Source organism: Plectrocnemia conspersa, unplaced genomic scaffold (genome assembly GCF_051122295.1).
Source record: "Plectrocnemia conspersa isolate PC_06_02 unplaced genomic scaffold, ASM5112229v1 ptg000003l, whole genome shotgun sequence".
Lineage (NCBI taxonomy): Eukaryota > Metazoa > Arthropoda > Insecta > Trichoptera > Polycentropodidae > Plectrocnemia > Plectrocnemia conspersa.
Window position 1 is genome coordinate 25,398,416 of NW_028277167.1, and position 26,613 is coordinate 25,425,028.

Sequence of the window (26,613 nt, forward strand, 5' to 3'; positions counted from 1 at the left end):
AATGTTGATATATATTTGCAAATTTTACAAAAAAATGTAAGGATTTTAGAGTCGAAACATTTTTTTAAGATATTGAATAAAGATGTAGTAACCATTGCCGTATTCATATTTTTTGGGGAAATATTATATAATAAACAAGAGAATCAAATTACGAATTAAGTTTCTAATAAATCCAATAAGTCAGCGCTCATCATAATTGTGTTGGAAATAAGGGTGCGAGTTTTCCGCGAATTTGTGTACACTGATATGAGAACGTTACCAATAATAAATCAGCGCTGGCTTGAGAATAGGGTGACCATAGGTTGGAAATTAAATTAAAAATTATATTGTGTCTGGCTCAAATACGTTCGCGATGTTATTTTTCTTTGCAATTCGAGTAATTATATTCAGTCAAATATGTGTATTAAATCAGAAGCAATGATAATTTTTATGTATTGTAAAAGGAAAAACTCACTTTTCGACCTAGGAGCCCGTCCACGGGAATTCAAAATTTTAAGATTTCATTACGAAGATCGTTTTATGATCGTTTATCTAGTTAAATAAATATAATATTTTAATCCTTACACATTATGTATATATTTCATTTTCATAGTTATAACATACCTAGTTTATTCGCAATCCGAATATTTATATTCAGGTAAATCGAACAACGCACATGCCAAAATAATGAAAATTATTGTCGCTTAGCAAAATTATTTACAACTGTCACGTTACTGTCAGCCATTTTGTTTTATATTTGAATACTTATTTTTCATTGGTCGACAACAAAAGAATTCAGTAGCGGAGGTTTGAAAATCATAGTGCCAAATATATTTTTATTTTTATTAATTATAGCTAAATATATTTCATTTGTTTACGTGTATTATTATTATACACCGTTCAAACAAAAAAATATGATTTACAGAGTACAAAATTAAACAGAGAAAGTTTCATTTTAAAATATTCGCGCCAGGAAGGATCTTAAAATTATATTATAGATTTGTAATGAAAGGAGAGTTTATGTAGTCTTTTTTTAACATAATATATAATTGAAAAATGTACTATGTAAGACGCATTAAGTATTAATATGATTTTATTTTTTTATGCAACTAATTAAAACATAATAAAACTTGTTTTCATTAGTGACAGGTAAGCGACTTGTTATGTCATGGCCACCTCTAATCTATTATATTTTTTTGGAAAAATATAAAGGTTTCATCTGCTTTTTTTAACAAATTACTTTGCTCAAATAGTATTTAAATATGTAGGACGATAAAGTGAAAAATTTGTGCTAAATACATAGGTAAAAAGTGTTTATGTTTTATATATTGTGGGATCAGTGTTTTTTTTTATATATAATCAATTGAGTTAAATAGAGTATTGATCTGTATTATAAATTTAGTAAGAAATTAGTTATGATATGAATATATATATTTTAAATAAATTATATTTAAATAAAAAATTATTAAAAAGCACATTTTCGAAAACTTGGAAGACGACGACCGGCGAAGCCTCGTCCGCGATCTCTCATTATTTAATAATAACAAAATGTAACTATTATAATAACTTTTATAAGATAGTAGTGCAGGGACTCAATTTGCCAGCCGTCTCTATCCGTCCGCCAGAAAAAAAATTTTTTTCAATGAGCTTATAATTTCAATATACAGTAAATATAATAAGTACAAAAAAAATGTAGATTTCATATTTCTCAATTTTATCGGTTTTAACATTAGAATTGCGTAGTAAATGTAATATTTCATATTACTTTCACTACACAATTCCGATATTAAAACTGAAAATAAAATTGACCAATAATATATTTATATTATGTTTTTATACTAATACTAAAAAAATATTTTTATTTATTGTTATCCCACCAGTAAACTTTCGGTATATAAAAAATCATATACAAATCTAATAATAATTATTGTGGGGTATATTGTAACGTACGTTTTAGAATAAAATTAATTTAATAATTTAATTTATTAAAAATAAACATATCAAGTGTTAGTCAGCGTTGCTGAAATATCTACCCGTATAGTTGATGTTATTTTACTTCACTAGATAAATTTAAGTATTTTAAAACACAATATATCGTAATATATATTTTTTCAACAAATAAAAAACGATACTATTGTTTATACGTAAATTATTTTATTATTATAATAAAAAAAATTTAATTACGCTTTTCACAGATATCACTCAGACACATTCACTGCACAAGTTCAATATTAAAACTGAACATATAATTGATCAATATTAGATTAATAATAATTATATTACTGTAAGATATGACTATCATATTATTATTTATTATATGCTGTTGAAAAATAACCTTATGACTCCTTAAGCATAATAACGATAAATATAAAATTAAAATAAATAATTAATGTGCAGGTATTTTTAAATTTTGGTACATATATTATAAGCTTCCCATTTTTAATTTTTCAAATATATTTATCTTAATATTTTTTTTATATGAGTATAAATTTATTATTATTTAGATCTGTTCTCAATTTTTTGTTTGCTTAAAAAACAAAAATATATATTTATCGCTTTTGATTTTATTGCTTTTGACGTGAATTTTTGACTTCTGAGAAGTGATAATTGTTTTTGCACCCTTCTACTGACCAAAATTCGGTTTGAATAAACATGGTGTAACATACAAATGCTTTTATCCTGAAAGATGAGTTGGCTTAGCTTGTATTTTAGACTTGACCTAATAACACTTCTAAAACTATAATTAGTTTTTCAACTTTCATTAGGTTAGGTTTGGGTTTGAGTAGCAAATAGACGTTTCACGACTGTCAGATAAATGATATTTTTACTAGTAGAAATATATATTTACTAATGAAAATGTATTTGGATTTCGCTAGTGAAAATGTAACTTGCCAGAAAAAATATATGTATTTTCACTGGTAAAACTACTTTATATTTATATATATATATATATATATATATATATATATATATATATATATATATATATATATATATATATATATATATATATATATATATATATATATATGTATATATATATATATATATATATATATATATATATATATATATATATATATATATATATATATATATATATATATACCGGTGATAAGGTATTCTGATTTGATTTTACTAAAATTACGTATATTAAAAAATATTTTGCTGAAAAACAACCACATTTTTTAATATTTGGATTTTATTAAGATTCATAGCATCTTATCAAATGACATGCATTTTTCTGGCCTAATTCAAGAAGAGGGGATGTCCCCACCTGTCCTCCCTAAGTAACGTCCCTGTATTTCACACTCATCATCGAGATTATTTCTCGAGAAAATTATCAAATCAAGAATTCTAATTTCCCCGCAAATTTAATAAAGCATTTTTTATTATATAAAATTAAATTTGTAAGAATATTTTTAAGAGGTTTACAACCATTGCCTTTCTATAAATATGCATAATTAAAGGTGGGTTTATGCCTAAATTTTTAAAATAATACTTATTTTTGCATAAATAAAAAAAAAAGAAACAGATAATAAATCTTTCCGAATGTGTTTGTGGCAGATGTTTGAAAAAATGCATACTATCTGAGAAGATCGAAAGTATTTTAACGCCTTGCGAATTTACGATTGTCTATTACTTTAACCGGCCGGCGGCTTTATCTTTGCTTTGGTGCTCTAAGAATCCGCTTCTATAAAAAAAAAAAACGTTTGGGAATCGGCAGAATGCAAAACGATTTAGAGCCAATTTTCTTTTTCGATAACCCAAACGGTTTTTATTTTGATTTTTTAAAGCTGTAACAGCAATTATTTAACGATTATTATTGACAGCCAAAGGGACCTTAATTTTTTATTGAAACAATTGTAAAATATCAATTTTGTGCTCAAAATGATTTAATCGAAGAAACCAGACATTGCTGTCTTTAATTCAATATTTTCAATATAAAAAATCTTTCACCAATCAAAAAAATATGACTTACTTAATTATTCTTCTAAAGCAGAAATAAATAAAATTTTGTTTAATTTTTTATGCTTTAAATTTAATTAAAATGATATTTAAATATAATTTTCTTTAGTAAAATGCTTGACAAAAAGTGAGTTCCAGCATATTTTTTGTTAAAAAAATGCCCTAATTGTACGTAAAATTTAATATATTATTAAACATTACATATAACTAGCACGATTAAAATAACACAGGGAAAGAATGAAGCCCACAATAGCACAGTGGAATAAATGGTTCATCCTGTCTATAAAATCGAAATTTACTTTTATACGACTAAAATTCGGATCGTTTCACAGATCAGGTTCTCATAGATTTTCTTAATCTCACGGATCTTAATTAATAAGTAAAAATAAAATCAAGCTATTTCGAACATATATTGATTGTATAGATGTCACTGATTTATAGACTTAATTTGAGTCTTGTGTCTCACTAAATAATTAGTAGCTGCTGATTGTGTTTGCTTAAGCAAAATGTAATGCTAATGGAAGATTCACAAAAAATAAATAAATTATTAATAATTTATTTTTGTGTCTTTAGTTCATAGTCATTACTAAAAACATATTTTTTATCTAACTATTATTACTAATTATTTTCATTTATCATTTTAAAGTCACTATTCTAAATCTTTCTGTGTAATAAATATACATAATTTTATCACTGGTTTATAATATGCCATTTGAATGCTCTTCCAAGAAATTTTCTACGCAAGTCGAATTTTAATATTTTACGCTAATGCTTACAGAAATTCTATAGAATATACATATATACTAGAATCATGATTTTTATCATATTTATATTCAAAACAAAAACATTAAAATAAATCGACAAAAATTAAACATTTGGTTAGTAGTAGTAATTACCTGATAAGAACAGTTCCATGACCTTTCATAACCGTTTCGTAACACTGATAAACTAAATTGCAAAATCGAATGTCAAATTAAAGTATATTATTTATCTTATAATATTTGAAGTAATATTGTTGTTTATTTTACTAATAAAAAACATCGAGTATGTAATGTATAATAAAACAGTCGTGTATTTTTTAACGTTTTTTAACTGATAAAGATAACGATTAAAATCAAGTGGCAACTCGAGACATCCTGCATGGGCATTGAGAGAGGCTTCAGATGTAGATCAAAATATGGGAGTTGCGTTAAATGTGTGAAACCAAATATATTTAGTTCCTAACCGTGTAAAACGAGTACCACGTAAATTGAGAGATTTTTAATAAATAAAAATACTGTTACATAAAAATATTAATAAATCTTTAAAAAAAATATATTTGCTGGTATTCTTTATTTTGTAAAGGTGTCTCATTATTAATACTTATAGGTATTAAATTACATATTAAAATTCAGTAATATATTAAACTTATTTAATTATATCAAATAAAAATTAAATACATAATATATGAAAGATACATTTCATAATATTAATAAAAACATATAATAAATATATACACTTAATCATAAGACTGATATGATAGAAAAATCACATTTCTGTTTATCAAATGTTTTAATAAACTTTTTATTTTAAATTATTTTAGTTACTCCAGGTGCGTTGTTCTCTCTGCCAGTTCTGGTTTTGTCTCCTGTCACTGTTTCCAGATCTTGTTGCCCACCCTTGGTTGTTGCTTGGTTGAACTTGCCAATTCTGGTTCGAAGGTTGAGGCTGGAGTTGGATATTTTGACCATTGTTAGGCGCATTTTGCCAATTCTGGTTGTTCGTCGTTGGATTTGGTTGAGCTCCTTGAGCTGGTTGTTGTGCTCCTTGTTGGTTAGGATTGGGCATCGTTTGAACGTTAGCTTGGCCAGCAACTTGCAAATTGTTGCCTGATTGTGTAGGACGATTCCTCCTATGCTCCTCAATAGCCACATAGTTTAGGTACCAGAAAGGCCATTGCTCCCTAGGCCAAGTTTTGATCCTATCGATCAATTCCTTCTGTCCTAAAGCATCATACGGCAATCTTTCTGTAGTTGTGGTGACATTAGAGGCACCAGCACCACCGCTTTCTCCTAATCTGTTAGCCAATACTGTCGTTGATTCCGTCTCGTTAGTTTGGAAGCGAGAATGTAGTTCAGGATAGCCAATCGGTTTCGTTCCTGCATAAAAAGGACGCTGAGCCAATGTTATATTAGCCAGGACAACCATGCTCACGCAATGTAGCAAGAACTTCATTTTGGTATCCTTAAAAATAAAAAAAATAATTATTAATAATAGCTTTTACGTGATAAATATATTTTTGTGTATATGTGTATATGTATTGAAATAATACAACATTTTCGACATTCATGACGCATTGAAGGTAACCTGTTAGGTAACAATGGTCTTAATTTAATCTAAATAAATATATTACACTACATCTTTAATTACCGATCAAACTTCATTATTGTTGTGTAAGAATATTTATTATTATAAGATAAACTTTTGACTCAAAAACGTGATTCTTATCTTGAAATATATACGATAGTATTCATAAAGTCGCATTAAATAATTAAAATAATAAAAGCTAATATTATTTAAATCAACAAAAACCCAAACGAAATTAAATTTCTAACCCCTCTATCAATGCATAGTTTCATAAATGTGTGATAGATATATAAATAGGAACTTTCTTAATTTTGTTATTATCTCTAGTATTTCATAATTATATTAATAATGTTTATAAATAATTCCAGAGTTATAATTTTTATATTGATATTTTTATAGTACATTTTAAAAGAATTTTTTCATAACATTATATTGAAAAACGTTTTATGGGTACTCTGTGTATAAAATATAATATTAAAATAATATAGAAGTCTAATGTAAATATTTTAAGTAGAAAATACCGTAAAGGCTTTTATTTACATATTGACATATATTAAAAATACATTAAATATTTATTGAACCAACATTACAATAAAAAAATGTGCAAATTTAAAGTTGAAAAAAAATCAGATTTAATTCATAATTTATATTTTTACCTCTCATTTGATTAAGTCTGTACAAGAGATGTCTCTTAACAATATGAAAATATTATTATTCTTTACAAATTCTATACCGAATTTGCATTAAGACAATATAAAACCACTACTAATTTTATTCCCAAGAAAATGTGTCAAAGGCATTTGAGTTTCCATCAAAAGTTCTAAGAAAAGGATTATGTAGTATTTTGTTTTAGCTTTCAACAACCAAATTAAATAAAGTTATTTTTTACTGTATATTTATTTATACAAATAATTGGATTATTTTTTAAATATAATAGCAATAAAATATTTAAGCTCTTCATAGAATTAAAACTTTGCAAAAACAGTATTATAAGTATGATACTGCTAAAAGAAACATCAATAAATATACATATATACATATGTGCTAAAACAAAAACAACTATTTATTTTTATTTTTATTAGTATATATTGTGCATATATATTATAAATAAAATAATAAATTTAATATAAAACGATACGTAGGTTTTTCTAGAGTCTAGACTCTGATGTCTAGAGTATTCTTTTTCATTTTAAATTAAATCAACAGATAAGAAAACATGTTATAGATTTTTTAAAACCGGTGTACAAATAAACACATCTTGATTTTTCAATGAATAGTTTAATATATTTTTTACGTACTTTTTAATTTGTTTTCGTCTGCCTCAAAAATAATTCGCGTCCAATCAGCACGAGAGTCCGCCGAGTTGTCGCTCATCATTTGCAACAAGTGACCTTATATACAAAGGCCGGTCATCGCAAAACCGGTCATTGGAGCCATTCAACCATTGGTGTACATCCAATGACGTCACAAATTTCCAAACCACCATTGGAGCACTACAAGCGAACGAACGCTTCGGAAATACCGAACAGGTGGATAAACCAATTCCCAGAATTTTTATTTTATTATATTTTTATACGTTATTTACTGCGTTTTACGGTATGAAATATGAGTGTATGATTTCGACACTGCTTTCATACCATCTCGACCTATTTATGATGCCTTCAGTGTAAAAAATAAACAACAAGTGTCTTTAACACTCTGCATTCATTATTTATAGTGGTTTTTGTATACAACATTTTTTTTATAATATAAGAATAATATTTATGGTATTTTTAATTTTAACAGATGTTTTAAAATCATTTGTATACATATGCAGCTGCTTAAGCAGGAAATAAATTCAGTATTTTAATAAGATATACGGTAATTGAATGCTAAGAGATTTTTAATATTTGCAGTGTATTTTTAGTTAAATTAAATAGCGTAGAGTTTCACACAGATAAACCCATAAAATCTTGTATGAATATTAATATTCATTCATATTAATTTAATACGAACTATCGTAAATAAAATATTAAATATCGGTAATAAAATACATGTTACAACCGTATTTTATTTAAAATCAAACAATTCGTTTTCATCAGATCTACATTAAAACAGTTTTAGAGTTTCTTGTATTTCCGAAAAACTTCCCCTCCTACCAGGCGCTATGAATAACGACAGTATTAACTTACAAAATGATAATTTTAAAAACCCTTAGCTTGTTAAGCTACTATTGCAAGGCTCATTTCGCCAAAATCGTCCTTGGCCAGACGTCCCCATCGAAGACTCCATCCCATTTAAAGTTTCATCCCGTGAGACTGCGCTTTCACACTTCAACCACGGATCATGGCCCTCCTTATATAGTCAGTCGGAAATCTGCGCAGATTGATTCAATCAGCAAAAGCAGACGCTAGATGACACATCTTTGAGAATCTGCGTCTTTCTATTATTTTTATAACTTCTACTAAATCTCAGTTTTTAATTGCAAGTAGATGTTCTCTCTTTCTCTATAAATGAAGTCAGCAAAAAATCCGCAAATATGCTCGCCTTTGTTATGATGAACACATTTCACGTAGACGATATATGCTCTTTATGACGCTTTAATTCGCAGTGTTATTTAATCAGAAAATATAATTAAGCATCTTGAAATAAAAGTTTGGAGAATGTTTTTATATGAGGATATTTATTCATTATATATTCTCATATCTCAGCACATTTCTTTTATGCACGTTGGAGGTCGATAAGCATTTATTTAAACTGATGAAGGGTGCTGAAGTTTATCTATATATATATATTAGCGATAAACGATAAAAAGGGACTTTTTCGACGTTTTTCTGAGAAGTTCTGAGAATTTCGCTCATAGTAGACACCTCCGATAAATATTTTTAGAAGACGTATGAACGTTTTTTGGTTGAGAAAAAGCGTCTCATTGTCTCGCATTTCGAAAGAATTATGTATTTTTTATAATGAGAGAAAAACGATTATCTGTGTTCCATAAGTATACAAATTGCTATATTTTAAGATTTTTTACAAATTTACTAATATTTTATCGAAAATTCGAATATTCATATTTATAAAATATTTATAATATATTTATAAAATAAATCGTATTGTCATACTTTAATACTAGCCACCTCCTCTTATGAGGCATTAGTGTCTTCCGGGTGAATTTTTATAAATTAAACCATTGTGAATGCTTCCTGATGGTCGCAAATAAAAATAACGAATGTCTATGGGTTGAACAAAAAAAATGCGTATTGTTTCACTTATGTAATGACAAACGGTTAATAAATTCTATTATAGTTAGAGTGATTTATATTAATGGTTTTCGAAAGTCGTTTGCGGTCATTATTTATGTACGTTGTTCTTATGGGTTCTTAAGTGATGATTTCTCTTGAGGGTTTGTTTGTAAAATACATTTGTATTAAAGGACAATTTTATACAAAGGTATTATACAATAAATGACCACATTGAAAATTTAATGTGTGGATTTTAAGTACTTGTGATTTTATTACAAAATGTATATAGTAATATACTGAATGTTTATTCTATTAAACGCATTGCTGTTTGAGGGTACAGCTGTCGTTGATATGAAATTCGATAATCTGATACCCAAAACTGTAATATTGGATACACTACACAAAATCTTGTATATACATATACTTAAAAGTATTTTATATGTTATAAAAAAAATATATTTATTTGGCATAAATTTATTGGCACTTTATTAAAATAAAGAATCTGATTAAATATAGTATAAGTTGTATATGCACATTATTTTTTTATTTTTATTTATAATTTTATTTTAATTAAATTTTTGTGGTATACACATTTTTACTATATGTAAATATGTTATTATGTGTTATAAAAATATTGTTACCTTTATTCAACTTATAAATAGATTTAAAATCTAAATATTAATAAAAAAATATTTTTTTATATAATATTTTATTCCGTGTCACATATTTGTAATTTCTGCTAAAATATATAAACGACATTAAATTGGAACGGAGATAATAACAAAACTTGAAACTTGAATTAATTTAAGCGTTTATCTATATTTTTGCTTTTCAGTATATATTCCTTTTTATTTTATTCATATAAACATAATTCACAAAAAAATATCTACAATAACAAAATTAGACAAAAAATAAATCTGGCTTATGAAGAAGAAAAAAAATTAAATAAAAATAAAAATGACGGTTTGTGGCAGTCCGATAATTACAAAGTATGTATTATTTAAATTTTTCTATGAGTACATCTTGAAACTCATCAAAGCTAGAATTTTCGACTAGTAGTTCATTTAATTTTAATCGTTTTGAAAATTTGAGTGGCTATTGTGCAATAGTGGGTGCTCTACCGATTTCTAATATTATCATTATAAATCACTCGCATGGTTTAAAATGTTGTTAAAACCACACAATCGTAAGCTAGGGCAAGTTACATACCGAATATAAAAATATAAACATAAACACAAAATCATAATACTATGTACAGCATAAAAATAAACATAAGCCAAAAATTGTTGTGGGTCAGAAATAGTGAATTTTGTTTCTGGCTTACTTCTAAAACTTTATGTTCCAATATCCGACTAGACAAGACTATATTCACAGTTACACATATTTTATTAATTTAAATTTATTATTACAGCTTAAAATTAATAAATGTCGCTGTAAACGACATAGATCAATTTTATTTTAATTATTTATCACGATATTTATTTATAAGATTAGGAAAATTTAGGAAAACCAAATTTGTAAAGATTGATTAATATTATAAATAATAAGATAACACTAAATACAATCTCTTAAACATGAAAATTAAGACCTACTGTAGTTTAATTGTTGTCAACCACTGCATTGTTTATAGATGTTTCAAAACAATCTAAATATAAATAAAAAAATATTTCTCCCAACTTCTTATCAAATATCTTAAGATGTGTTTCATTATTTATTTTTTGTTAAGGTATGTAAACCGGTTCTTTAAATTAATTTATTGGACCAGTTTGCATACTTGACAAAAAAAAATGGCGTTTAGGCCCTACATGCTCTACATTAAGATTTGACTTTCAATTGTTATTTTAGAAAGCCTACACTATATTTCGTTGTATTGTTTATGTGTTATTGATATGATACAATGTGCCATGTATTACATTTGTATGTTCAAGCTCGAGCCTTTTAGTTGTTATTGATGAAAGGACAGATAAAGGACGGACTTGTACGAATATTACTTTAACCGAAAAAATCGATAGAGGAAAATACGTATACGAGGAAAATATTGTGATGCTATATTTTGCGGATTTCTAAATGGGTTTTTACCAGTGTTCAACGATGAAAAGTACGTAAAGATGCAATATTATTTTTTAAATGATTGCAATATTTACATATGTAAATAACAACTATTTTATTAATCTAATATATTATTTTTGATGGTAGTGACGTAATATTTTTGCTATAAAGGTCGATTTTGGTTGACTTCCTGGGCGATTGTGGTCGAAAAAAGTTAAAGAAATATAATTTAGTAGTTTTCTATATTTTTGCATTTTATATATTTATTTATTTCAACTTTTTAGCATATTGAAAAATCAATATTATTTTATACATTTAAATAATTTAATTTATTTATATATTAATAACTTAATAAAATACATTTGAATAATTCTAAAGGAAAATTATGGTACATTAATTAAAAAAACAAAGGATCTTGTGACCTATTTAGTGACTAATCTAATTACATCGAAATGATTAATTAAAGAAACCTATTAGTCACAGTAGATGATGTGTAAATTAATCATAAAAACATATCTGTTCTTAATTATATTGTTTATATATGAAATACATGTTTTAAACATATTTTTATCAACTATGACATAGAACAAATTTCGAAACATTAATCACAGATAGTAACGAATGTATACAACATTAACGACTATGTATTCTGATAATTACTGATTATTTATAATAAATGTATATATTAATTAAATATTTACAAATTTTATCAATACTGCTTGGATATATAATAAACATTTATAATGATACACTTCGTAAAAGCATGTCAATTTCCCCATTTTAATCTAAGTACAATATTAAATATATAAATAATACTATTACCATCTAATCTAACATTTAAAAAGTACGTTAATTGATTTTTAACTACTCACAGCAGTTTTTGAGATCATTTTAAAATTTCTAAATAATGATTTCTTGATCAGCTTCAACCCTGTAGCCTATAGCCTATAACCACGATCCGACATTCGAGTTGTAATATCAAACTTTAAAGCTATCTCATAATGGATTTGTTAGCTCCTACTCCAGAGGCAGTTAAATAGCAACCGTCTTTGGTCATATTAGAGCCAAGATTCATGTTTTTGAGTAGATAAGAGCTGTTGTTCTGCTTGTTTCCTGTGCCTTCAAACGTAGTTACTACTACTGAATCAGAAGTCATAAGTCTGGGAGATCTATAGCTGCCTATATGAGTATCTTGGGTGTGCCTGCGACATGTAGAATTAAAGCTGGTCTCTAAAGCTTGAGAACGAGACCTCCTAGACATTCTTTGACCAGTGGGTTTTATGCAGCAGAGGTATCTATTGAAATGCTGCCTGAAAACTCCACTGACGCAATACAGAGCTATGGGATTCACGCATGAGTTTAAAAAGCTGGAAAGATAAATACTGATAGAATTATTTAATATTTTAAAAAATATATTTCGGAATATTATATACCAAAAGCAAAATCCGACGATCCGCAGGGCGTGCCACCATTCATCATAGTCATCCAAAGCAGTCGGATAAAGATGGAACCATAGCATGAAAACGTGATAAGGTAGGAAGCAGGCGACGAACACTGTAAATATATACATAACTTATTAATGTCTTCATAATAATAAAAAATAAAATACATACATTATACGCATTAATAATAAATTATTATAAAATGATTTAGTGTGTATATAATAATAAAACAATTATCTTCTTTATTTGATCGTCAAATTTCACTGAAACCTAAACATACATGTACAAAAATAAGAGAATATAACATGTTTAAACAGGTGAACATGAAAAAAATACGATAAATACACGTGGATCTATTAATACATAAAACCATATTTATATCTTAAGGCCCAAACAAACAATGTACTTCGTAAATATATGCCCAAAACAGTTTGACGCCAATGTGCCATGAACATAAAACACAATACTTGCCGAAAATATATATAATACATTGTTACTTAAATATATAATAGAATGAGTCATTTTTAGCTTCTGTCCTTGGTGTCGATAGCAAATTAAATGACTCATACGTGACATGTGTTATTTAAACTAAATAATCGTCCCTCAGTTCTACATTAACAGTGACCTTACCGTGGTGTTATTTAATTTACTTACATTGATTTTTTATCAGAGTTGAATTTAAATTTTAATAAAACAAATTTATGCATTGATCATATTGGGTTAATAAATATAAAATGATAGAACAGCGTAATCCGTAAAGTCTAGATTAATAACCCAGAGCCACAGGCTCGAACCACAACAGCAGACTTGAATTATTATTTAAAAAATACAATTATAATACACATCAAAATTAATAATTAATTATATAATAACGATATTCTATTATGTCAGAATGACTTACATGGTTGATATTATAACGCATTGGGATTATGCCTGGAAAGTTTTAACGAAAGATTATAAAATATATTTATATATATGTCCATTTTTTATTTTCTTAAATGGTTAATTCAGATTAAATTTCATTAATTATATATGTACAGTAAACCCCCCTATAGCGAAGTTTCTTATAATGTAATGTAAAATAAAACATATATGCATTTGGTTTTGCTTTTTATATTTTATATGCACACTAATAGAGTTCAACATGTTAATAGATAATGTGAAATTTGTGTAATTTAATCACAATAATATAATACAGTAAAACACCCCTACCGCGAAGTTCCCTATAGCGTTCCCCCATATAGCGTAGTTTACGTTACTATTTGTCCCTTGACTTCTACATATTAAGCCAAGGATATTCATCACAATACAGTAAGAAAATATTTATTTTTGTATAGCTATGAAAAAAAATATGATCAAGCAAATAAATGTACACGTTTTTTGATGCATTGTGTATACACTTTTCAGGGGGTTTCAACCATTATATTTTTTTTATAATAAAACTATTTAATTATGTAATACATATTTATTAAAAATCTAAAAAGGTAATAATGAATCAAAAAATATATTTAAATATATGATATAAGACACTTTATACCCAACGTTTAAATTTTAGTGCATTTAAAATAATACGTAATTTTTCTAAATTGTTATTTTAAAATTTAAATATTTGTTTTTTTTAATATAATTAATATCTTAAAATAAAACATTTATTCATTATAGGCTTACGCATTTTAATAAATAACAAAAAAACTGTTGTGTTTGACTCCCCTGGCACTTGAAAAATCAAGACCATATTTCACACGCGTGTCGCAATAAGAACATAGGGTACGTGTTCTTGTTTACAAACTAAATACAAGGGCATTTAACACATAAAAAAAAATAAAAAAATAAAATTTGCTGATTTCGTTAAATTCACAAAATACAATTGAAAGAAACCAACCTCAAATTTTGTATGGGTGCCTAGTCCCCTATAACGTAGTATTAACGTAGTCGACTGTATATACTATTTTGATTGAAAAACTTATCTTATTGGTTGCTGAATTCAAAATATTTTTCCATAATTTTTTCTGATGTTATTTATTTATTATTATTTTATAATCCATTTATAGGGAGTAAAAAAATAAATAAGTGATTCTCAGCGTTTTATTGCTTTGATTTTTTTTACTACTTTTCTATTATTAATGTTCGTTAATTTATTTAACATACTTTTTTGGCCTTTGTAAATTTTTTCAATTAAAATTCAGATCCTCTAAATATTTTTTATATTCATTTATTTTGTACTCTTAAATATATTCGTGTGATTTTCTATCAAAATCATTTAAATTTAATCAATTAAAAAAATATTTATTATTTCTTCAGTTATAACAGTGAAAGATCGATCGCCGTACAAGTACGGCGATACCGCTCAAAGTGTTATAGACTCTTGAATATATACTAAGCTCTTTATAACAAGTTTTGGTCTATATTTATTTATCAATTGCAAATTTCCGTGGTAATATGACAGGCGTTAAAATTACGCGTTACAATGAAGTAATCACCATCAACAACTACTAAGTAAGTGGTGAGAAACCAGACTGAAATCAAAGTTTCTAAGTCATGGAAAGTTATTTAATGTAATATTAACTATTATTACAGCTTACAATTAACAAATTTCTGCAATAAACACCATGCAAAATAAGTCTTTAAATCACGATTTACTTAAGGTCACACGAGTACACGAATAAACCCCATATGTAGATATTTATAAACATATAAAAAAATAGTTTTTATCAAAATAAAAAAAAAACATAAATTTAAATATATTAATTCAGGCAAAATTTAACATACGTTACATACGTTAAACATATATATATTTTTAGGTAAGTATTAAAAGTGCGTTATCGATATAGTAAAAAGCATAAAATCTAAACGCCAAATATTTTTCTGAACCACTCGTTTTGCTTACCCAACTGAAGTATGACTAAAGTGTACCTAAAACCCTAGACGTCATATTGGTTTTTAAGATCTATTTTGATATCCTTGGAATTCAATGCTATAGCTTAAAACCTGGCAAAATAGTGTTGCATAAATTATTTAATGGCTTTAACTGTTGGGTTAATACAAAAGTTTCGACTATTTATCACATGATATAATATATATTTTTTTTAATTTAGTATATCTTTTGAATATTGCTTCATATTTTCTCTTCTTGTCACACCCTAATACATGTTTTAGAACGAACCATTTCTAATACTGCTCCGGGCAAACATCACTTGTGTATTTTATTGGTGCAAACGCTCAATTCGGCAATTTCACCCATGCATATCTAAACAAAGGTTAAAATCCTTTCGGTTTCGGACTTTCGGGTTTAGTGCCATGAATAGTGAGAAAGTAACACCACGATGACCCACGGGACCCTTTGCAAGGAGTTGAATTAAATCCAGATTCATATCTAAAGATATAACACAAAGTATATATATAGGTACGAAACTCAAATTTTCAACGCACAAAATTCCTTTGTGAAGAGTTTTCCGGTAGACTTAACGTGTTTTTGTGCTCGTCATTTGCATGTCGTTTGTATTATTGTAAGTGTGAGTGTATTTATATGTGTGAATTGCGATAATTTGGTTTTGCGTTTGTAGTAAAACAAAAGTAACGACAGGTGAAATATATAAGTCATTCATTTAGCTCCAAATGGATTTCTGTGGTTAGCTGGAACGTGTGTCCATATTGGCAGTGTCAATATGTTTTTAGTAGTTTAAACGTATGGAATAATATTATAATCATTTAGCTATGTAAATATATTTTAATTGATTTGATTATAAAATTAAAATATATATATGTTTATAATTGTTAATCTGAAGGATTCTCCTTCTTATATGTTATGTTTAATGTACTAGATATAAGATAAGGCAATTTATTTGGGTCCTAGAGATACCGCTATTAATTACTGTCATATGTGGCTAAGGTAGTCATATGTCCAAGGTTATCTGAGATTATCGAAGGTATTAAGCTTGTCTTAGTTTGCAAAGTATCTCAGTTAAAAATAAACAGATAACAATAATATTGAAATTAATTAAAACATATACATACATTAAATTGTCTCAATTGTATATCCCATTAATTGTAATAGAGCAGCGTTTCTAAAACTTACACATGCTCATTATTTTTAATGTTAGAGTTTGTAATGAAAAGTCACATTTTTATATTACTATTTGTATCAGAAAAAATATTTATATTTTTTTATTGAATATCCAAGCAAGTTTATCTAAGAAGCAGAAGATGGATATGATCCACTGAGTTTCCGTATAATGTTTATATATAGGAGTTAGATAAATCTATAACAGGATATTGATTTTGAATTTAGAATGTATTTCGTTTTTTATACAATTGTGTGTATTAGGTTGAAAAATAAATTTATTTCGCTTTTTTAAAGTTAAAAACATTAAATTTCATCATCTTGTGAAAAAATTGTGCTATATATGAGGCGGATACTGTAAATAATTTAACGTGCAAAGCCTTCCTAAGATTTTATAGTGACTGCCATTTAACGACATGTGAAATTAATATATATTTGAAAGCTTCATATAATCAAAAGTTCAATAATTGGGTGCCGCATCAATTGAGAAAATACTTTATTGCGATTTGTTTAATAAACACAACGCAAAGTCAGGTTTTGCTTTAAACAAATTAATCTACATATAATTTCACCAGCATTTATCAGTTTAGTTATATTTTCGCTATTTTAAATATATATATATATATTGGTGAAAATGTATTCAGATATGATTTCACTAAAACAGTTAGTAAAATTATATTTATACTAGTGAAAAATAGTTTCATTGTAATTTACACAGATCGACAGATAGTTTGATGGTCATTATTTGGTATTGGTCCAACTTTATTGTCTACCTTTTTTGTTTTTGGTTATGGGTTACTGGTAAGTTTTTTATCTTTAAATCAAAGGTTCTAAAAGCATTGGATCAATCGCTCTTTAATTCATATGAAGTTAAACCATCTTGGTTACCGTTATAAGCTATCTGTATTTTTAAAGGCAATTATCTGCTACGCCTTTAGTGGTTTTAATATTATTTTTTTAATCAATTTTTAAGACTAACAAGTTTTCGTTATTAGAACAATAACAGTATAAGATATTTTTAAAAAACGTTGATTTTTATTAATAAACAATAACATAAATTTTTATTAATACTTATTATACAATGTAATATTAATTATAGTTGTTTGTGGCTAAAACTTAATCTAGATAACCTTATCTTTTTTTACCACAGAATTAAGTGTTTTTACACAAAAATGCAATGTTGTTGCATTACGTTTAGTTAGTTTTTGACAAAGAAATAACGTATTACTAAAAAGTGCGTTATCGTGTTCAAAAGTGTTATTTGCTCAAAATTCTGGTAGTTTTTTATGTTGTTTTACGCAAACTGCATAAATATGATGTGAATTTTACCCTAATAATTAAATGACATTGTAAGAAAAACCTTGAGGTTCGATCAAACTTAGCGTGCTTTTTGTAACAGGTAATCAAGTCATAGACACGGACTTTTTAGCCATCGGTTTAGGTCTACACACCGGGCCCAGCTCCGGGGCTTTGCCCTTGGATTGCCGGGTTTACACAGAATTCCTCAATAATATGTCAACGTTTTGACTTTTTTTAAATCAAACATATTTGAACAAATTTTTATATTCAAAATGTCAGTCAAATGTGATTTGTATGAACATTTTTTTTTTTAATATTTTAGGCTAAGCCATCTTACAAGCTTGTATAGCGCAGCTAGCTCCTACAATTAGAACTTTTCGACAATAAAAGACAGACGATTGACGGAAGCCTATTTCCGTTGCGAATCTAAGTCACTCTGTACAGAGAAGAAGTACGCAACAGATGTAATCCATCTAAATAATTTCAAATAATCTGCATATAAATAAAACTGCGAATTTGTAACTGCCATAGTAATGTCGTAAATTAATAACGAGAAGGAAAGAGGGCCCAGGTTGTACCCTTGAGGAACTTCCGAAGGGGTGAAATATTTTTTTAACAATCGATTGGCATAGGCAAAACTTAAAAATATTGAAGTTAGAGCATCTGAGTATTCAAAACCCGACAATTTTCTTACTAATAATATATGAAAAACTTTTTCGGAATATAATTTTTTTTTTTTCAATCTATATTTTTTATTTTATTAATAAATTTTCCATTGCAACTTGACAGGCGTAAGCCCAATGCGTTACAACGGGGAAAATCTGTACCAACTGACAAAGTCAATCAGATATTATGAATACCTACAAGTAAGTATTAAGCACCAGACTCAAAGTCTGAGAATCAGTGAGATCTATATTAATAATAGTGCATTTTTTATAAATAAAATTCTAGTGCATTTTTTGTTAAAAATGTAATTTGTACGAATATTTAAAATGTTTTATAACAGCTGCATTTATTTCATACCGCTGATTAAGAATGGGTGGGTCAGTGCCAGATGTTTTAAAATATGCATGCTTCCTTTCACGGCGGCTGATATTTTTGCACACATTTTGAAATTTGTTCTTCTTGAAAGAAGGAATTTTTCTTGAAGGAAGGAAGAAACATAGAAAACCCATAATGTCTAAGCGAAACTGCTTTCGCATTTTTTTTTATATAAAACCAGGCCCTGAAGAACGTCTTAAATATACATATATATGTAGTACCGTAATTTATGTTATAAGATAAAAATATCAATAAGAGCTTCTTTTACTTTCTGCTAGAATTACCTCGTGAATAACATTGACCTATAATTAATTGTTATTTCCTGTTTACTTTTAACGATAAACACAAAATGCAGATGCTTCTGCACCGGTCATAATTGTTTCAATACGCAAACGTCAATAACGATTGTAAATATTTACAACAAATTAATTTACCTTGTTTCCTCGGTTAAAATTAAATTACTGTTGAATTTGTATTTCTGCAAAATTAAATTATAGTGAAAATGTACTTTGCTTGCAATTATATACTTAGCATAAAAATCACATATAAAAGAGCAAAAAGCTCAAGAGTTTTTTTTCTGTGTCATGTTTGGATTACGAATCGAGAATCCTGTTCACTCTTCTCATGCGTGTTAATGCTCAAAGTGTAAACAGTTAATATAAAAGTTGTACCATGAGTTTATTCAACTTGTTTGAACATGTTTAATTTCTCCTCTTGAAAACGTTACACGATGTACCTCTATAAGTTGACATAAAAAAAAACAATATTTGGATACGTGTTATCCCATTTAAATTACTGCTCCGGTTACATTCTATGTACTTAGGTTAAATTTACGGACCAATACTTGTATTATTTTAAGATATGTTTAATTACCTAAAATAAACGCAAGAACCATTCTGGCAACGTGTCTTCGAGCCCGAGCCTGGGCAAAATTTTGAGCACCATGCAATTCTCCTGGAAGGTCTCTGGCACTCGCTTGCAGACGACGAGCCATCAAAATATAGAAACAAGCTATTACCGATAATGGTAGGAGGTAATAGATGAGAGCTTTGGCTACCACGTTGCATCTGAAAATATTAAACATAAATTAGATTACAAATTTGTCTATATTTTAATATAAAACGTTTATTTTAAATAACCATTTTATATTTTAAATTGTGTCATTTGCTACACAGTAATAAAAATATAATAAAATGTTAGGGGTTATAATTAAAAGAGGAACGGAAAGCCTTGGACAATTTTAATAGTAGAAAAATCAAATATATAAAAAACAATAGATTAAGTGTAATTTAAGTACATTTGACTCAAGATTTGGAACTAGTAATATATATTCTTGAGCCTCTAAAGCAATATGAACTTTAATATTTTGTGCTTATATTTAACTTTTTTTTCGTAGTATCCGAAACATACGATTAGTAGGTTAGTGTGACTATGCCAAATAATTTTCTAGTATTTTTTAATATGAAAATGAGAATGTTCTTTTATGTTGCCTATTATAAAGTTTTCTTAAGATTTGCCTATTATATTAGTGTATTAAAAATATTTTTCTAGCTCCTTTAAAGCAAATGTGTCTTATTTATTGTTTGTATATTAGGATTTTATTTTTGCTAAGTACCGCAAATGCAGCAATCCCTTATAGCAAAGTTCCAAAATATGTCTGATAAATTATAACTGGTTGATAATAATGTTTCACATCTCGTAATATTTATTAATTTCTTTGTAAGATTTCTGTGAATTATTTGAGATTGGTTTAAGAACGTTAACATTTGTTAAAATATGTGTCGTCAGCGTACATAGATAAATGGTTAAAAAAAAAACTTTTTTTTTCATTTTTCATAAAATAAAATTGCATGAATTATTTCACAAAAAATTTAAAAAAAAAAATTTTTTTATAGTTTTTTTTATAAAAAAAAGTTTTTTTTCTATAATATATTTTTAACACTTATAATATTATATATTTTACTAAGAGCACTTATGAAATCAAATAAAGTGGAGAAGTAATTTTGGCCGCCCAGATCGAGCAAATACCCCACTGTGCGTCGTTCGTATACAAGATAAATAAAAACGGTCCTTTGAGTAGTGAGTTAGTTTATACACATTTGTTAATTTACTAATATACACCTGGGAGTGAGTTAATTTAGCGTATTTTTCCATTATTATTTCAGATGTTACATATTTATTTTATTTTGCATTTATAGTTAATTAAAGAAAAAAATCAATGATTTTATTGCTTTGATTTATTATACTCCCTTTTTGCATTAGTATGGTTAAAAATAATATTTTATAGCTTTTCTATAATCAAATTTCTTTTAAATGGCAAATGGCTTTTATAGATTTTTTTCATCAATTCAAAGGCTCTCAAAATATTTTTATAAAATTAATATAAAATATATTTTATTGTGCTTATTTATTTTATACTCTTTAATTTATTGCTATTATTTTTTATTAAAATCATTTACAATAAATCTTATAAAAAAAAATATTTTATGAATTATTTTCGATATGGCGGATGTCATATAATTTCATTAATCTTTCATTTAAATAAATGATATACAGAAGTTTTTTAAAATAAAAATATTTCAGAATTTCACTAAACTGACTAGCCGCCATTGCGGCATTACGTACAAGTGATTTTTATTGTTGAAATATATGTTTAACATTTAAAACCATAAAAATGTAAGGCAAATGAGATTAATTAAGAGTATTGCATTTTATTAAACCATAATCATATTTAGGATATAATAAATGCAAAATGAATCAAAGTATGATTATATTCATATTATTAATTAACGACTTTGTTAATTAATAGATCACTAATGAATTTCGATGAATACTGTAATTAAAAATGAATTTTAATAAATTATTTTGCGATTATGGAAAGCTTGACTAGCATGGTAAGATACTAATTTATATACAAACATTTTTGTGTATTTATACAATAAATATATAAGTTTTCCTTAATTAAAAATATATTTAATGTTTATCGAAACGTGTGAAATATTTTCTTTTATTTTAAAAAATAGATCATTGTCTCATAATCTTTTAATTGTATAAATCACAATATAATAAAACAGCTAAAAAATCTCTAAAGACACAGTACAAAAATAAAAGGTTTAGCACTGTTTATATTTTAATTTTTCTATGACATGAAAGTATTTCTAAAAACATATATTTTTTATCAAAACAGAATTTTTAATATTCATAAATTATTTTCAGACTTGTGCATTATTGTTAATATATTAATAAAACATATCCTGATTGAAAATCTAAAATGTGTTATAATAATTAATATATGTACTAATATTAATTTTGTATTATTATTATATAATGTGCATAGCATAATTTTATGTTTTTTATGTATTTAATATAATATTGGTTTTAACAATAAACATTAAATATTTGCAAAAGAGCAATGATTTAGCTTATTAAAACATTTGAATTTGGCATTTTTTAACACCTAGATTTGCACAATATACATGCAGACTTTTATAAGCAATCAATCATTATAAATTATCATAAAAACTATTTCTTTATATGTTTTAACATACGCATAAAAAAACACTTATAGCCTCGCATCAAAAAAACATTATTTAAACTATTCTTTGTATTTACATATCAAACGGCCATTTTAAAACCTGAGCTTTTACAAAGGGATGAATTTAAATGAGAGCTAAACACTAACATAACTTAATGAGAAACCATTTTATAAATGTGACACTTGCTCACATCACACAGCTGCGAAAACAATAATATTTCTCACTGGATCTTAGAATAATATTCGCTTTTTATTAATTGTCAAATATAAGTGATTTTTTAACGATTTGTTTAATAAATAAAATGCTTATTATTAACAGAATAAAAATAATTTTAAAGAAATAACTATGAAAACATGCTATAAATAAAAAATATTAAAAATATTACAGCAATTTTAAAACCATATAAAACGCTAACTTTGTTGCATATTTTCAAGTCACAAAATATTCAACAAACTTTGTAAACATCTTAAAAAGACAATATTACGAGACACCTACGAGATACTTTATTCTACGTGACATAAAACGATCAAGTTTATTTATATTTCTTTCTAAACAATATTATTAAACATTTTTATATAATAATGACTGATTCATAACGATTTGCATAATACATCGCTATCGCGGTTTTCCTTCCTCTGGTTAATATAATAATACATGTACATATACAAGTATTACACATTTTATAATTGATTAATGTTTTTTGAGAAACACATAATCCACACTAGATTAATTAAATAATTATTAATTGTGTAAATAAGACACTTTTAATTATATATAAATTATTCATTATTAAAGCATTTTTAGCATATTATCAGTAACGTAAGAATTATTCTTTATTGATTTATAATTGTTTTGAAATAAATTCAATAAAATGTAAATTGTTAAAGTATATATATATATAACTAATATAATCATTAAAACAGTTTATAATATATACGTTGAGTATGTATCTTACATTATATAGCAATGGCGTGAACTCCACTTTTGTGTAAAAAATATTAAATAATAAAACATAGCTTCAAACATTCTGAAACATACTATATGAAATTTAAATTATCTCTAAAAACTCAAAATGAACGGTGTTGATTTTGCATCATGAATATAAAATAAATATACAAACTCTAACTCAATATTTAGTTAATTTAATTATAAGTTAGTTAACCACAAAATTCTATTTGTATAGTTGACAATTATAGATTTGACCAATTCGAACTTAATAGCTAAAAGTTAAACCCTTTAATTATCTAGATATGTAATATGTTTCTTTTGATTATTAAAAAAATATTTAATAAAAATGACTGTAGCTAAAAATGGAACATAGTTAAAATTAGTAATAATTTTATAATATTTATTAAGTTAAGTTTTATATTTTTTTGCGTGATTTTTGGGATGATTTATAAATAAATATTAAATTGTAAAATCTCATGAGAAGTTTGAAATGTTTAAACCATCATTATGATATGATAAAATGTGTATTATATATAAAAGGGTTATCACTTTCATGACGATAAGTAATGTCTAGTTAATATTTCTAATCACATTTCTAATCATAGATTTATTATAGATTTCATAAGGTAAAATATAAAATAATATTGTATTTAATTTTTCATAATAAATTTTTTAATTCAAAGTTTCACTCATAGATGTCTACATAAAGAATAAGATTAAATATTATTTTGTCATTGAAACTAGGCGTAATATTTATACTATTTCTTTAAACATATATTTTTTATATACTCAACGTATCGACACCTTTTTACATCATATATTCAGTGTACACTGTGAAAGTGTTAGCCAGGCTTTTAGCCACGATTGAAACGTTACAAAAGTGGAAAGACTTTTTTGTGTCATAATACCGGATGCTGTGCGTTCCGGTGGTGAACGAACCAAATCTGAAAACCGAACCTCTTAACAAGAATATATAAGTTTAATATTTCAGTGGAAATGAAAATGCCCCGGGGAAACTTTCCGTTCAAAGAGTTTATAGTGCCAATGTGTGTATAATGTAATATTGTATATCATATAAATTATGATAGATTGTTAAAGGTAAATGTATCAATATTTTTTTATATTTATTTCAGGAATATTATGCAATATATAATAGCAAAGCTCCGTTAAAATAATACAAATAAAATATAATATTTTTTGTATTTTGCTTGCTTAGATTAATAAAAAACGTTGATTGATAACAAAATTGTATAAAGGTGTCTAAAAACGGTGACATTTGAATGCCGCTATTATACTTTTTGAAATACATACTAAAAAATAATGGAGAAGCATCCAAGTAAAAGGTTATAAAAACCACTACATTTAATTTTTCAGCAAGAATCTTGAATACCATTTTTCATAACAAAAAAAGCTTATATTTACATTATAATATATTAAGAAAAAATATAAATTATCAAATCAACCTATATTATTGCTTCGTACTAGTCAAAATACAAACATTTATTATTAAATGTAAAGGTAAATATTTGTCTAAAGTACATAACAATTTATCGTTCTCGTTATTATAATATAATTAAGTTCTAAAGGCAAACATTGTTTGTGAGCTTAATCAAATGCATCCTGAACCAAACCTCTTAGCGTTTATGAATATTCTTATTTTTAATAAATATTTATTCTAAGCTGTATTTTATTAAAAATAACAAGTTACATCAATTATCGATCATTGGCAATAATTCTAGCTACATTGATTTACCGTAATACTGTCACAAATAAGAAGATAGTGCTCTTTCTAAATCACTTCCACACATAGTTCATTAAACTTATCATTCAGAGTTACGCATCATTTATAAAAAAAATCAAATAAAAATAAAAAGCATTAGAAATTGATGACGCAAGTATGCGTGATCGATTTAAGTGATCGAAAGTGGTAACTTATATAATAAAAGTAATTGTAATTTTCTAAAATGGAAGCAGAAATTTATTTTTGTAAATAATTAATTATGTTACTCCTCGTATAACTCAATTCTTTACATAGTCAGCGTCTAGATAGTTTTTAATTCATGTCAAATGTTTTATTAAAAATTTAGTAAAGCAATTACAATATGAAGGTTCTGAACCACCTGCGCCATTTGTCACAATTTAGAGGTCACCATAATAATCACTTGAACAACGAAATGAGAGATCTTCTATACTACATTATTATACACAGCAGGAGAATCGTTACCACGAAAGAAGAACATCAATAATGAGAAATATTTTATAGACCATCACAATCCATCCCGAGGTGTTAAAATCTCGTTATCACTGCCGATAAAAAGAAAGACGCGCGCCAGAGACAATATGTTCGATATTGTTCTTTAAGCTACCTGTTCAAGAATCGTCTAAGCAGCTTTCTGAACCATGTTTTATCGTGAGGCTTTCCCTTAAATTTGTCTAGAATATATGTATATCATTTAAGACTATGAATTTTAATAAGGTCGAAATATTAAAAAAAAACGACCATTGACTGGACAACATTCCCCCCCCCCCTCGAGTGAAAATATAGTTCATCTGGCAGGTGCTAGTATAATTTTATGATTTTAAATTTTCTATACATAAAAATATATATAATACATTTATATACTAAGCATTATTTATTTATATGCGACGGTAAATATGTATTTTTCAGTGAAGTTATATTTTCACTAGTACAAATACATTTTATCCAGTAAATATATATTTCCACA

General features: G+C 26.2%; 3 protein-coding genes across 4 annotated transcripts in view; all 3 read right to left on the minus strand.

Annotated features, from left to right (window-relative positions):
- The window catches only part of LOC148237080 (carboxylesterase 1C), a 29,609-nt gene extending 27,391 nt beyond the window's left edge, over positions 1 to 2,218 (minus strand). Inside the window, exon 1 of one of the 2 annotated variants that reach the window (XM_088182818.1) lies at positions 2,164 to 2,218. The gene's annotated coding sequence lies outside the window, so the exon portion shown is untranslated. The remainder of the gene's footprint in view (positions 1 to 2,163) is intronic. The other variant, XM_088182817.1, reaches the window with a different exon arrangement.
- A 3,127-nt stretch (positions 2,219 to 5,345) lies between these two features.
- LOC148237081 (uncharacterized) lies at positions 5,346 to 7,729 on the minus strand. The gene is made up of 2 exons (XM_088183289.1): positions 7,593 to 7,729; positions 5,346 to 6,171 (listed from the first exon to the last, which is right to left on the minus strand). The coding sequence occupies exon 2, from the start codon at positions 6,160 to 6,162 to the stop codon at positions 5,527 to 5,529; it is 636 nt and encodes a 211-aa protein (XP_088039415.1). The 5' UTR covers positions 6,163 to 6,171; positions 7,593 to 7,729; the 3' UTR covers positions 5,346 to 5,526.
- A 4,224-nt stretch (positions 7,730 to 11,953) lies between these two features.
- Positions 11,954 to 26,613, minus strand: part of LOC148237082 (neuropeptide CCHamide-2 receptor-like) — a 153,462-nt gene continuing 138,802 nt past the window's right edge. The window contains exons 5-7 of the mRNA XM_088183115.1: positions 20,277 to 20,470; positions 12,995 to 13,115; positions 11,954 to 12,928 (exon numbers count right to left, since the gene is read on the minus strand). Of these exons, the coding sequence (XP_088039241.1) occupies positions 12,553 to 12,928; positions 12,995 to 13,115; positions 20,277 to 20,470 (691 nt within the window). The 3' untranslated portion in view covers positions 11,954 to 12,552. The remainder of the gene's footprint in view (positions 12,929 to 12,994; positions 13,116 to 20,276; positions 20,471 to 26,613) is intronic.

Coding starts and splice junctions, on each gene's coding strand:
- LOC148237081 (XM_088183289.1), bottom strand. CDS start 6,162: ATGAAGTTCTTGCTACATTGCGTGAGCATGGTTGTCCTGGCTAATATA.